We start from the raw sequence: 14,498 nt of genomic DNA on the forward strand, positions 1-14,498 counted from the left end.
GATGCACTAGTAGCAATCATCCAGGAATCTCTAAGTTTTGGAAAAGTCCCAAAAGATTAGAAAATTGCCAATTTCACACCTTTATTTAGAAAGAGAAGGAGACAATAAGCAGATACCTGTAGACCTGTCAGCTGAATGTTTGTTATTGGGAAAATGTTAGCATCTGTTATAAAGGATTTGGGATCAGAACTCAGTTGACTGACTGAAAGGTTGGTGATGCAGAGTGATGCCTAGAGTGCAAGTTTAATTCCATCACTAGCTGAAATCCTGCCTTCTCAAACTTGTGCCTTACCTGAGGTGTGAACACCCTCAAATTAAACTGAGCATCAGTCATATTTGTCTCTCATGAGAGAGGAGCCCTGTAGAATTAAGGCAGCTTTACCTTATTGTAAAGAATGCAATAGCAAAGCATTTAGAAACATGTAATATGATCAAGCAGAGTTAGTAGGACTTCATGAAGGGGAAATGAGGTCTGACAAATTTATTAGAATATTTTTTGATGAGATAACAACCCACAACAAGCAATGTATGCAATTTTTGATAATTTAAATAACATTAGGATAGTTAATAAGGTAAGAGTTCTGGTTTTTGAGGTAGTATTTTAGCATAGATAGAGGATTGGCTAACTGGTAGAAGAGTTGGGATAAGGGGGCCATTTTCAGGGTGGCAACCCATAAGTAATGGAGTGTCACAGGGATCAGTGCTGAAGCCAGAATTATTTACAATGCAATTACAATTACAATGACTGGGATAAGGGGAAGTGAATGTACTATACTTAATTTTTAATGGCCATAGGATAAAGGAAGTGAATGTACTAGAACTTTAATTTCTAATGGCCAGAGAAAAGGCATGAAAGTGAAGTTGAAGATAATCAGGTCTGTCATTGTCTCATTGAATGGTGGAACAGTCTTGATAAGCAGAATGGTCTATTTCTGCTTCAATGTCTTACGGTTTTATGGTCGACCATTCATTCCACACACAGATTTTTAGTTTCCCAAGAGGGTGCTTAAATATTTCCTACCTTCCTATTTTCATATGTCTTTTCCTTAAAACACCCTCGCGTTTCAAAGACATTGGTTTTCTCAGGCCTCCCCATTCATATGATGTTTTATGACAAGGATTCTAATCTTCAACGCTTACGATACAGACCAGGATTAACAGCAACATTGATGGAGTCTTAGGGAGTAGATCACCTGGCCTGTAGCTGTGAATTTATCAGTCGAGCACCATACAGCAGCTTTAGTGATGGGATCACACGAGATATATCTCAGTCTTTCCAAAACCTCCCATAGTTTATTGTCTATTTGAGTCAATACACCCTTATACTCTTGTGGGTCTCAGTGGATCTTCTAATTTAAAATCTCCTGCATAAAACCATTATTTTGTGGCTCATTGTCTCCTTGCTTCCTCAGAATACACCCTAAGAGAAGCAGGATGGATGTGGAAACTATCAATGGGACCTTTGAGAAGATTTATATTGGTGCTGGTCTGGAGATGGTGACATTGTAGTAATGTTGCTAACCCAATATTCCAGAGCCCCAGGTTAATCTTCTGGGGACATGGGTTCAAATCTCACCAGGACCTGGGGAGGTGATGGCCCAGTGGTATTATCTGTTGATGATTAATCCAGAAACCCAGAATAATGTTCTGGGGACCTGGGTTCAAAGTCCACCATGGCAGATGGTGGAATTTGAATTCAATTTTTAGAAATCTGGAATTAAGAGTCAGCTGATGACAATGAAACCATTGCCAATTATTGGAAAAACCCGTCTGTTCATTAATGTCCTTTTAGGGAAGGCAATCTGCCATTCTTACCTGGTCTGGCCTACATGTGAGTCCATACTCACAGCAATGTGGTTGACTCTCAACTGCCCTCTGGACTCCATGAAATCTCATGGCTTCAGGTTAAACATGGGCAAAGAAACCTTTTACTGGTTGCCATATACTGTTGTCCTTTGGCTGATGAATCAGTACTCTTCCATGTTGAACAACACTTGGAGGAAACACTGAGGGTGGCAAGGGTGCAAAATGTACTCTGGGTGAGGTTTCAATGTCCACCACCAAGAGTAGCTCAGCAGCTGCATTACTGATCAAGCTGGTTGGGTCCTAAAGAATATAACGGCTAGACTGGGTCTATGACAGGTGGTGATGGAAAAAACATACTTAATCTCATCCTTACTCATCTGCCGGTTGCAGAAGCATCTGCCCGTGACAGTATAGGTAAAAGTGACCACCGCACTGTCCTTGTAGAGACAAAGTCCCACCTTCACATTGAGAATAACCTCCATCGTGTTGTGTGGCACTATCACCATGCATAACGGGACAGACTTTGAACCAATCTAGCAGCTCAAGACTGGGCATCCATGATTGCTGTGGGCCATCAACAGCAGCAGAATTGTACTTCAGCACAATCTGTAACTCCATAGCCTGGCATATCCCCCACTCAACCCTTACTATCAAGCCCGAGGATCAACCCTGGTGCAATAGAGAGTGCAGGAGGGCATGCCAAGAGCAGCGGCAGGCAGACCTAAAAATGAGGTATCAATCTGGTGAAGCTACCTAACAGGACTACTTGTATGGCAAATGACATATACAGTAAGGGATAGACAGAGCTAAGCAATCCCACAACAAACGGATTATGTCTAAGTTCTGCAGTCCTTCCACACCAGTTGTGAATGGTGGTGGATTAGTTAAACAACTCACTGGATGCAGAGGCTCCACAAATGTCCCCATCCTCAATGATTGGCGACCCTATCCCATCAGTGCAAATGATAAGGCTGATGCATTCGCAACAATCTTCAGTCAGAAGTGCCGAGTGCATGATCCATCTCAGGCTCCTTCAGTGGTCCTCAGCATCACAGATACCGTCTCCAGCCAATTGAATTCATTCCCTGTGATACCAAGATACAACTGGAGGCCCTGGATACTGCAAAGGCAATGGGCCCTGATAACAATCTGGCAACAGCACTGAAGACATGTGCTCCAAAACTTGCCACTCCCCTAGCCAAGCTCTTTAGTACAGTTACAACACTGGCACCCACCCAACACTGTGGAAAGTTGCCCAGGTATGTCCTGTACTCGAAAAGCAGGACAATTCCAACCTGGCTAATTACTGTTCCATCAGTAAAGTGATGGACAGTGTCATCAACAGTACTATCAAGCAGCACCTGCTCAGCAATAATCTGCTCAGTGACGTCCGGTTTGAGTTTTGCCAGGGTCACTCAGCTCCTGACCCCATTACAGTCTTGGTTCAAACCTGGACAAAAGAGCTGAATTCCAAAAGTGAGGTGAGAGTGACAGCCCTTGACATCAAGGCCACATTTGACCAAGTATGGCATCAAGGAGCCCTGGCAAAACTAGAATTAATAGGTATCAGGGAGTAAACTCTCTGCTGGTTAGAGTCATGCCTGGCACAAAGGAATATAGTTGTGATTGTGGAGGGTCAGTCATCTCAGCTCCAGGACATCTCTGCAGGAGTCCCTCAGGGTAGTGTCCTAGGCCCAACAATCTTCAGCTGCTTCATCAATGACCTTCACTCTGTCATAAAGTCAGAAGTGGGGGTGTTCACCGATGATTGCAGTGTTCGGCCCTATTCGCAGCTCCTCAGATGGTGAACCTGTCCGTGATCAAATGCAACAAAATCTGGATGATATCCAGGCTTGGGCCAACAAGTGGCAAGTAACATTCACGCCACACAAATGCCAAACAATGACCATCTCCAATAAGAGACACTAACCGCACCCCTTGACATTCAACGGTTTGACCCATGACTAAATCCCCCATTGTCAGCATCCTTGGGATTACCATTGATCAAAAACTCAGCAAGCAGGTCAAAGGCTAGGGATACTGCAGTGAGTAACTCACTTCCTGACACCCTAAAGTCTATCCACTATCTACAGGGCACAAGTCAGGAGTATGATGGAATACTTGTCTGAACGGGTGCAGCTCCAACAACACTAAAGAAGCTTAACACCATCCAAGACAAAGCAACCCACTTGATTGGCATCACATCTACAAACATTCAATCCCTCCACCACCGGCGCTCAGTAGCAGCAGTGTGTACTATCTATATGATGCACTGCAAAAATTCACCAAAGATCCTTAGCACCTTCCAAACCCACAACCACTTCCATCTAGAAGGACAAGGGCAGCAGGTACATGGGAACACCACCACCTGCAAGTTCCCCTCCAAGTCAATCACCACCCTGACTTGGAAATATGCTGCCGTTGCTTCACAGTCGTTGGGTCAAAATCCTGGAATTCCCTCCCTATTGGCATTGTGGGTCAATGCACAGCAAGTGGACTGCAGCGATTCAAGAAGGCAGCTCACCACCACCTTCTCCAGGACAAATAGGGATGGGCTATCAATGCTGGCCAGCCGGTGATGCCCATGTCCCACAAATGAATTTTTAAAAAGCAGAATTCAGTAAAAGAAAAATCTAAAATAAAAAGCTGGCCTCATGGAGACCATGTAATTACTTTAGATTGTGGTAAACACCCAAGGTGGTCCACTAAGTTGCCCTATGGACAGTTAGGAATAGGGACTGAATACTGGCACAGTGTGCAACAGCCACATCACAGGAAAGAATGAAAAATAAATGGGCTCCTCTGTTACAGACCTATGTGCCAGCCTTGGCTTCATGGTGGGAGCTGAAAGTTAATTGAGGTGGATTCAAAACTCACTTCAGAGACTACAGGTGTAACCTCGGCTGACACTTCAGTATAGTTCACAGGCTACAGGTGTAACCTAGGCTGACACTTCAGTACAGTTCACAGGCTACAGGTGTAACCTCGGCTGACACTGCAGTACAGTTCACAGGCTACAGGTGTAACCTCGGCTGACACTTCAGTACAGTTCACAGGCTACAGGTGTAATCTAGGCTGACACTTCAGTACAGTTCACAGGCTACAGGTGTAACCTCGGCTGACACTGCAGTACAGTTCACAGGCTACAGGTGTAACCTAGGCTGACAATTCAATACAGTTCTGCTGGAAACATCACCTTGCAGCTGAAATGTTAAGTCGAGGTTAGGCCCCTTCTCCCAGATCCATATGAATCTGTGTTTAGGCAGGCGATGACTTATTATTATTGCCGGACTGTTAGTCCAGAGACCCAGGTAATGTTCTGAGGACGAGGGTTTGAAACCCGCTGTGGCAGATGGTGGAATTTGAATTCAATGAAAATGTCTCAAATTAGGAGTCTAATGATGACCAAAATTTGATTGTTGGAAAACCCCATCAGAATCACTAATGCCCTGTAGGAAAAGAAACTGCCATCCTTACCTAGTTTGACCAACATGTGACACCAGACCCACAGCAATGTAGTTGACTTTTAACTGCCATCTGGACAATTAAGGATGGGTGATAAATGTTGGCCTAGCCAGTGATTCAGTCATCCTGTGAATGGTAAATGTTAGAAAATGAGTAAAGGAATTCTTGTTATGCGTTATTCCTCACTCAGAAAGCAGATTTTCTGGAAAACTATTACATTGCTTTTTGAGAGCTCGCTATGCACTAATTAGGTATAGTGTTTCCTACATGTCAATACAACATACTTTGCGACATTCTGTGATTGTGAAGACATTAATTAAATAGTACAGTTCTCCTTTGTATCTAACTGAAGCAATATTGTTTCCTTAATAAGCATTTTCTTTGAATGTCACACAGAATCCAAACAATGGGCGATGGTACCTGATGGGCATTGTCTCCTGGGGAGAAGGATGTGACCGGGATGGGAAATATGGATTCTACACTCATGTATTCAGGTTTAGAAAGTGGTTGGAGAAAGTTATACAGACCAAGATACCGTCACGAAAGAGTTAAAAATTGCAGTGTCTTAAAGAGGATATAGGCACTTTTAGAGGAAATTGACAAGAAATTTGATGTTTATCAATGATTCAGTCATTCCCTGTACCTGAATTAATTTTCAACATTAATGAAATAAAGTCAAATTATTACTGTTAGTTTTGAAGAGTATTATTTGCCTTCACCTTCTCTTGACTGATTTCATAGATTTCCCCATGTATATCATTCCCTCCAGCTTTTACTATAACTATTCATCACTACAAACTCTGATATGAATGGAGAAAATATGTGTCGCCACAAAATCTGAGACTCAATTGGAGTTGATTGGTTCAGTTGCTGGACAGTTGGTGGATCAGAACTGTGTTCAACCCTTGTTCTAAGCTGGTGTTTATTTGGGTAAAAACAATGACTGCAGATGCTGGAAACCAGATTCTGAATTAGTGGTGCTAGAAGAGCACAGCAGTTCAGGCAGCATCCGAGGAGCAGTAAAATCGACGTTTCAGGCAAAAGCCCTTCATTAGGAATAAAGGCAGAGAGCCTGAAGCGTGGAGAGATTTGGGACCTGTCTACTTGCTTTATTCAAAGGCAGTTCGACGTTACCATGCCGCAGTTGTCACAATGGGTAAAAATTAAATAATTCCTTCCATTTATTGTGTTTTCTTTTCCTCCAATAATTCATGCATTTAAATGACATCTCTTTATCACATTTCATTTTGCATTTCACTATTCTGAATGAATGAAAACTCTTACTTTTAATCAATTAAACTTAAATTTTGTTTTACGCCCAGTGATTTGGAAATTGAATTATTGCAGTTGGAATGCTGAATACAGACTGATATACATTAATATATAACTCACATATAAACACACGAATGTCAATGCTGTACCTATTTCAATTCCACCAAAAGTATCAAACTTGTACATTAATTACCATCTTGGACATCATCAAATGATGAAGATTTGACAATGTGATCTATGTATCATACCACTGAACCAGCATTATACCCTTCTTCCTTCTTCTATGTTATTCATTATTCTTTTAAATACCTGAGACCCTAAAACTATTACACTGTATGCCTTACAGCCTGCCATCTGGAGAATAATCTGTTGCTTCCTACTTTGAGAATTAGTTGATGGACAGAAGCCAATCTGTACTCATATATTACCCCAATCTTTAGTAAAATGCTTTTGTCTATTGGCTACCTTTTGAAGATCCAAATATACTACAAGCACTGATTTCCCATTGTCAGTCATGCTGGCATACCCTGAAAATGTCCAAGAGATTTGTCAACTACAATTTCTGTTTGATGAGACCATGTTGACTCTTTAATCATAGTAATTAAGTGTCCCATTCTTTGACCTTACAATGAAGAGTGCAGGAGGGTATGCTAGGAGCAGCATCAGGCATACTTAAAAATGAACTGCCAACCTGGTAAACATACACAACAGAGCTGAAAATATGTTGCTGGAAAAGTGCAGCAGGTCAGGCAGCATCAAAGGAGCAGGAGAATCAATGTTTCGGGCACAAGCCCTTCTTCAGGAATGAGGAAAGTGATCTGATCTCCAGCATCTGCAGTCCTCACTTTCCCCTAGAACATACACAACAGGACTACTTTTATGCCAACCACATAATAGGCAAGTGATGGACAGACCTAAGCAACTCCACAACCAATGGAACAAATCAATGCTTTGCAGTTCTGAATGGTGGCAAACAATTAAACAGCCAGAAGTCATTGGGCACTTTGACACAAATGACATAGGTAGAAATAGGGATGAGGTTCTGCAGAGTGATTATAGAGAGCTCGGAAAAGGTTAAAGTCCAGGACCTCATTGCTGGTAATCTCTGGACTACTTCCCGTGCCATGCGTTAGTGAGGGAAAGGAGGATATGGCAGATGAATGTGTGGCTAAAGAATTGGTGCAGGGAGCAGGCTTTCAGATTTTTAGACGATTAGAATCTTTTCTGGGGCAGAGATGACCTGTTCAAGAGGGATGGGTTGCATCTGAACTGGAGGAGGACCAATATCTTGGTAGTCGAAGAGCGTGGTGCTGGAAAAGCACAGCCAGTCAGGCAGCATCCGAGGAGCAGGAGAATCACTATTCCTGACGAAGGACTTAAGCCCAAAATGTCAACTCTCCTGCTCCTCAGATGCTGCCTGGTCAGCTGTGCTTTTCCAGCACCTCACTTTTCGACTCTGATCTCCATCTGCAGTCCTCACTTTCTCCCACTATCTTGGTGACCAGGTTTGCTAGTGCTACAAGAGAAGATTTAAACCAGATTAGTAGTGGTGGTGTGTTGTGTGGGGAGGGGCGTTGGAATTCACAACAGCAGGGAGGCAGGTGCAAGGCTGGAAGGAGATACAGTAATTAGAAATAGTAAACTGAAGAGACATGTTAGGCGGGAAAGCAACAGTGAGCAAGGAATGACTGTTGGATTAAGTTGCATCTATTTTAATGCAAGAGGGTTGACAGGTAAGGCCGATGAACTCAGGAAGTGAATAGGGTACATTAGACTGGGATATTATAGCCATAACAGAAGCATGGCTGAGGGAGGAACAGGACAGACAGCTTAATGTGCCAGGTTGTAGGTGTCTTAGGTGCGACAGAGGTGGTGGAGGGAGAGGAGAGGGAGTTGCATTCTTAATTAAGGTAAATATCATCGCAGTAATCAGAGATCAAATAACTGAAAAATCATCCAGTGGGGCTTTGTGGGTGGAACTAAGAAAGAAGGAGGAGATGGCAACGTTATTGGGGTTGTAATATAGACCCCCAAATAGTCTAGAGGAATTCGAAGAACAAGATATGCAGGGAGATTGGGGAGACCTGCAGGAGCAATAGGGTTGTCATACTGGGGATTTCAATTTTCTAAATTAGACTGGGACTGCCATAATGTTAAGGGCTTAGATAGGGTACAATTCATTAAATACATTTAGGAAAAAGTTTCCTCAAACAGTATATAGAGGGTCTTACTCAGGAAGGGACAAAACTCAACCTACTCTTGGGAAACAGGGCAGAACCGGTGGCAGAGGTGACAGTGGGGGACCAGTGACCATAGTTGTCTTAATTTTAAAATAGTTATGGAGAGGGACAAAACTGGCCCACAGGTTCAAGTTCTAAATTGGGGCAAGGTGAAGTTTGATGGAATTAGACAGGAGCTTGCAGGAATTGGTTGGAGTAGTTTGATTGTAGACAAAGGGACCTGCGGCAAGCGGGAGGCCTTTAAAAGCTAGAATTCAAGGTCTGTGTGTTCTTATGATGGTGAAGGGCAGGGTTGATAGAAACAGGAAACCCTGGATGACAAATATTAAGGATTTGACCAGTAAAAAGGTGTGGCTCAGGTACAGGCAGCTGGGATCAAGGGATTCTCTGGAGGTATATAGGGGACACAAGAGTTTACTGAAGAACAAAATCATGAGGGTGAAAAGGGGGCACGAGATAGTCTTGGCTAAGAAGATGAGGGTGAATCCAAAAAGGTTCTTTAAACACATTAAAGGGGGAAAAAAAACTAACGAGAACAGGACCCCTCAGGGACTAAAATGGACATGTATGTGTAGAACCGCCAGAAATGGGTGAGGTGCTCAATGAATATTTCTCCTCTCTGTTTACTGTGGACAAAGACATGAAGACTTGGGAACTAGGGGAAGTTAGCGGTCATATTTTGGGAACAGTCCATATCACAATAGGATGTATTAGAATGTGTGAAGTTAAATAAATCCTAGTCCTGACCAGATATATCCAAGAACACTAAGAGGCTAAGGATGAAATTCTGGGCACCCTGGCTGATATTTTTGCATCATTATTAGGCATGGGTAAGTTCCAGGAAGACTGGAGGGTAGCAAATGTGCCCTTATTCAAAATGGGCTGCAAAGAAAAACTGGGAACTATAGACCAATAAGCCTAACATCTGTAGTAGGTAGGTTACTTGAGATAATTCTGAGATAAGATATTTGCATTTGGAAAGACAGGGTTTGATTAGGAGTAGTCAGCATGGCTTTGTGTATGGGAGATCATGACTCACAAATTTGTTAGAGTTCTTTAATGAAGTGACCAGGAAGGTCAAAGAGGCCAGGGTATTAGACATAGTCTCTATCAATTTCAGGAAGGCCTTTGATAAGGTTCCATATGGTAGGCTGTTAGATCACATGGAATCCAGGGAGAACTGGATGCACAATTGGCTTGATGGTAAGACACAGGGTAAAATGGAAGGATGCTTGTCAGACTGAGGCCTGTGATGAGCAGACTGCCTCAGGGAGTCAGTGCTGGGCCCATTGCTATTTGTTACCTATATCAATAATTTGGATGAGAACATACAAAGCATGATTAGTAAGTCTGCAGATTACAATAAAATAAAATAAAATAGTGAGGAAGGTTATCAGAAATTGAGCAAAAAGTCTTGATCAGCTGGAAAGTGGGCCAAGAAATGAAAAATGGAGTTTAATATAGTTGTGTGAGGTCTTGCATTTTGTAAAGTCAAATCAAGGTAGGAGTTTCATAGTGAATGGTAGGGCCTTAAAGAGTGTTGTGGAACAGAGGGACCTTGGAGTTCAGGTGCACGGTTCTCTGAAAGTGGAGTCACAGGTAGATCGGACAGTGAAGAAGGCTTTTGGCACACTGGCCTTCATCAGTCAGGACATTGAGTATAGAAGCTGGTAAGTTATGTTACAGTTGTACAGGATGTTGGTGAGGCTGCACTTGAAATATGGTGTTCAGTTTTGGTCAGCTTACTATAGGATGTTATTAAACTAGAAAGACTGCAGAATAAATTTACAGGGATGATGCCAGGACTCAATGGTCTCAGCTATACAGGGAGGTTTGGACAACCTAGGAGTTTGTTTTCTTTAGAGTGCAGGTGACTGAGGGAGATCTTATGGAAGTGTATAAGATCATGAGAGGCAGTGGATCAGGTGAATGCACTTAGTATTTTTCCCAGGGCTGGAGAATCAAGGACAATATCTATAAGGTGCAAATCAGAAGTGTGATGGAACCTTCATCACTTGCCTGGATGTGTGCAGCTCCAACTACACTGTAAGACACGAAGAAGCTTGACACCACTTAAAATTATAGAGTCTGCACCAACTATCCAAACTAATCCAGCCTTTCCAGCACTTGGCCAATAGCCTTGAATGTTATAACATTTCAAGTGCTCATCCATGTACATTTCAAAGATTACGACATTTCCAACCTCAACTGCCCCCTCAGGCAGTGTATTCCAGATGCCCACCACTGTCTGGGTAGAAATATCTTTCCTTAAATCCCATCTAAACCTCACTTTAAAATTATTCCCCTTCATTACTGATCCTTCAACTATGGGAAACAACTGCCTTCTGGTCACCCTGCCGATGCTCTGTTCTAAAGAAAGAAAACTCAAACCTATTCAGCTTTTCTTAATAGCTAAAATGCTCCAACCCAGGTAACATTCTAAGGAATCTTATCTGTACAGCTTTCCAGTGCAATCAAAACCCTTTTTTATGGTGAAGAACACCTCCGGCCATGGCATAACCAGAGTTTTGTACAGCTCCAACATGACCTCTCTGCTCTTCCAACTCCATGCCTCAACTTACAAAGTATCCCATAGGCTTCTCAACTATCCTGTTGCTCTGTTCTGCTGCCTTCAGGAATCTGTGGACAAAGACCCCAAGGCCCCTTCATTTCCTGTGAGCTGCCTCGTGTCCTGCCATTCAATGAGCACCCCTTGTCTTTTCCTTCTTCCAAATTGCATCATCTCACACTTTTCAGGCTTAAATTCAATCTGTAATTGATCTGCCAATCTGACTAACCTGCATATGTATTTCTGCAACTAAGATCTTCTTCCTCATTATAAACCAACTGGCCAATCTTTGTGTCATCCACAACAGACCCACCATTGATCTCGATGGTACACCACTGGACACCAGCTTCCAGTCACACAGCCTTTTACCACCACTCTCTGTCTTCTACCACTAAGTTAAAAATCACACAGCACCAGGTTATAGTCCAACAGGTTTATTTGGAAGTACTAGCTTTCAGAGCGCTGCTCCATCATCAGGTAGCTATGGAGCAGGGTCATAAGACAAATAATTTATAGCAAAAGATCACAGTGTTATGCATGCAACTGATAAAACATATTGAGCAAACCTAGACTGCTGTTAAGTCTTTCATCTTTTAGAATGAGTTGCAGGCTTTGGTTCATTAATATGTAAATCTCAGAACTTCTTTCAAATCATGTTCTTGAGATAACTTAAGGTTTTATTTTTAAAAAGTGACTACTCCGTTATAAGATCGATGGTAGGATCTGAACTAAGTCCATTTTAGATCCATTTTGCTAAGTCACTCTGGATGCTGTGTGCTTTTACTTTCTTTACCAGTGCGTCGTGTGGGACCTTATCCACGGCTTTGCTGAAATCCATATAACTTCATCTACCCTCATCTGCACACCTGATCACCTCCTTGAAAAATTATGTCAGATTTGTTCAGCATGACCAGCCTCTGACAAAGCCATCCCTCAACAAATCTCACCCTTCCAAGTGGAGATTAATTCTCTCCTTCAGAATTTAAATAGCCTTACCACTGATACGAGACTCACTTGTTTATAATTCCCTTGTTTATCTCTACCACCGTTGTTGGAGAGTGGAACCATATTAGCTGTCCCACAATCCCTTGTGCCCAGAGAGGAATTAAAAATTTGGTTCAGAGCCCCAGTAATTTCCTTCTTCATCTCCCATAGCAACTTGATCATTTGCAGATGTGATGACATTCACTCCTACCACCACTGATGCCCAGTAGCAAGTGTGTATAACCTTTTCAATGCACTGCACAAATTCACCAAGACTCCTTAGACAACACCTTCCAAACCATGACATCTATCACCCAGAAGGACAAAAACAGTAGACCTATGGGAACACCATGCCCGCAAGCCAATCACCATCCCGACTTGGAAACATATCAGGGTTTTTCAGTGTTACTGGGTCAAAATCCTGGCACTCATTCCCTGATAGCATTGCAAGTCAACCTATATGTGGACTATAGCAGTTCAAGATGACTGCTCACACCATCGTCTCAAGCACAGGCAATAAGTGTCTTTATGTTCTAATTAAAATATAATCAATTTTCCTTCAAATTTCCAAAATTCACTCGTCTTACCATGGTTTATCTCCAACATTTCTTTTTCTTGACTTTTAGTTTCCATTTCCAGGGATAAGCTACTAATGAAGATTCCCTATAGAACCATTTACTCCTACAACTTCCAAGATTACAATTGCAAACATCTCTGTTATCAATTTAACCTTCCATACCACCATTCCATACCAATGCATTTTCCCTTTTGTCAACGTAGGATTCCCTCCTGGTTAACAGAAACCTTAACCATAAATAATCCCACCCTTCTGCTGTTTCGTGTTCTAAATACGATGTCTCCCCTCCCCAGCTTGCAACCCAAATCATCTTGTCATTTCACTACACACCTCTTCTTCCTCCCTTCCCTTTATCAACTTAAAACTGTACATCTTTTTCATCAGAAACCTTCAACAACCTGAAATAGTCTGTTTCTCTACCCCAAAGATGCTGCCTGAGTACTTACGGCTTTTTACAAATTTCCAGTACTGCATTATTTCAGTTTTGTTTCCCTGATGCCCCTCAACCTTCAATAATAGTTTCAATGTTCTTTGGAAAAAAAAAGTCAACTAAGCCTCAGCTGTAAGGATAGGGTATATGACAAGTCATCCTGATGTCATGAGTAACCACCCATAGTCACTGGCTGAGGGGGTTTAAGACAGCCAAGGCAGAGAAGACGCACTGTTTATTAATAGGGACTGATGGAGGAGGCTATGAACAACAGCATAAGTCATTATCTTCTCAGGGAAGACCAGGGGTCCCATGGGAGAACAAAGACATCTGGAATATGCGAGTACCCCGGATCCATTCCTTCATTTAACAGAATGGATTTGGAATCAGTCAATTATTGCCATCAGTCATGGGATTTAGTGAATTCCGTGAAGAAAGGAAATACGTAATGTGCCAAATCTAAACCACAGTTTACCAAGTGTTCAGAACATTGCCACAAATTATCAACTGCCTATATTCATTAACTATGATCACAGAACCCCCAAATTTCAACAACGGCTAACCCTACCCTCAAATAAATTACAGGTAACAATTGTGGATATGTTTAAACAATCTCTTCAGAGATTTTATTACATATTGAACTCCTGATCTAATGGTAGGAACACTACCAGTGTGCCGTAAGACCCCAAATAGTTTCAGATGAATGAATCAATTGATTTGAACACACAAGTTAAAAATTTAAGGCTCAAAGATAGATCCACTAGAACGAATAAGTGCATAGATGCAAACTTTGATTTCAATATGTGTAGGAAGATCACTAGAGTTCAGTTTTACTCTCTCTCATGCTGCACATTTGGAGGTTATGCATAGTAGTGATGTGCTTGAATCCTGCTGCGTTCCCAACCTATAGTTCAATTGAGATCCTTAAATTAAGTGTCAACATGAATGGGGTTACTCAAGCAATGTTTAGTTCAGAACATAGTCATAAATGAGAGTTCGTTCAGAACTATTATTTTAAGCTTAGTGCAAAAAGAATTGAGGCTGTATGAATCAACACACTCACGGAAATCAAATGTACAATTTTGAAGTGAAGTTTCGTTTGACACAAGCATATATTGTTCGTTAAAAAGACCCCTTGTTTACAATCACATTGAT

General features: G+C 42.0%; 1 protein-coding gene across 1 annotated transcript in view; it reads left to right on the plus strand.

The window, feature by feature from the left end:
• f2 (coagulation factor II (thrombin)) overlaps positions 1 to 5,823 on the plus strand; it is a 70,770-nt gene extending 64,947 nt beyond the window's left edge. Inside the window, exon 13 of the mRNA XM_060839171.1 lies at positions 5,668 to 5,823. Coding sequence (XP_060695154.1) covers positions 5,668 to 5,823 — 156 coding nt within the window. The remainder of the gene's footprint in view (positions 1 to 5,667) is intronic.
• Positions 5,824 to 14,498: the final 8,675 nt, after the last annotated feature.

This window comes from Hemiscyllium ocellatum, chromosome 18 (genome assembly GCF_020745735.1).
Source record: "Hemiscyllium ocellatum isolate sHemOce1 chromosome 18, sHemOce1.pat.X.cur, whole genome shotgun sequence".
Lineage (NCBI taxonomy): Eukaryota > Metazoa > Chordata > Chondrichthyes > Orectolobiformes > Hemiscylliidae > Hemiscyllium > Hemiscyllium ocellatum.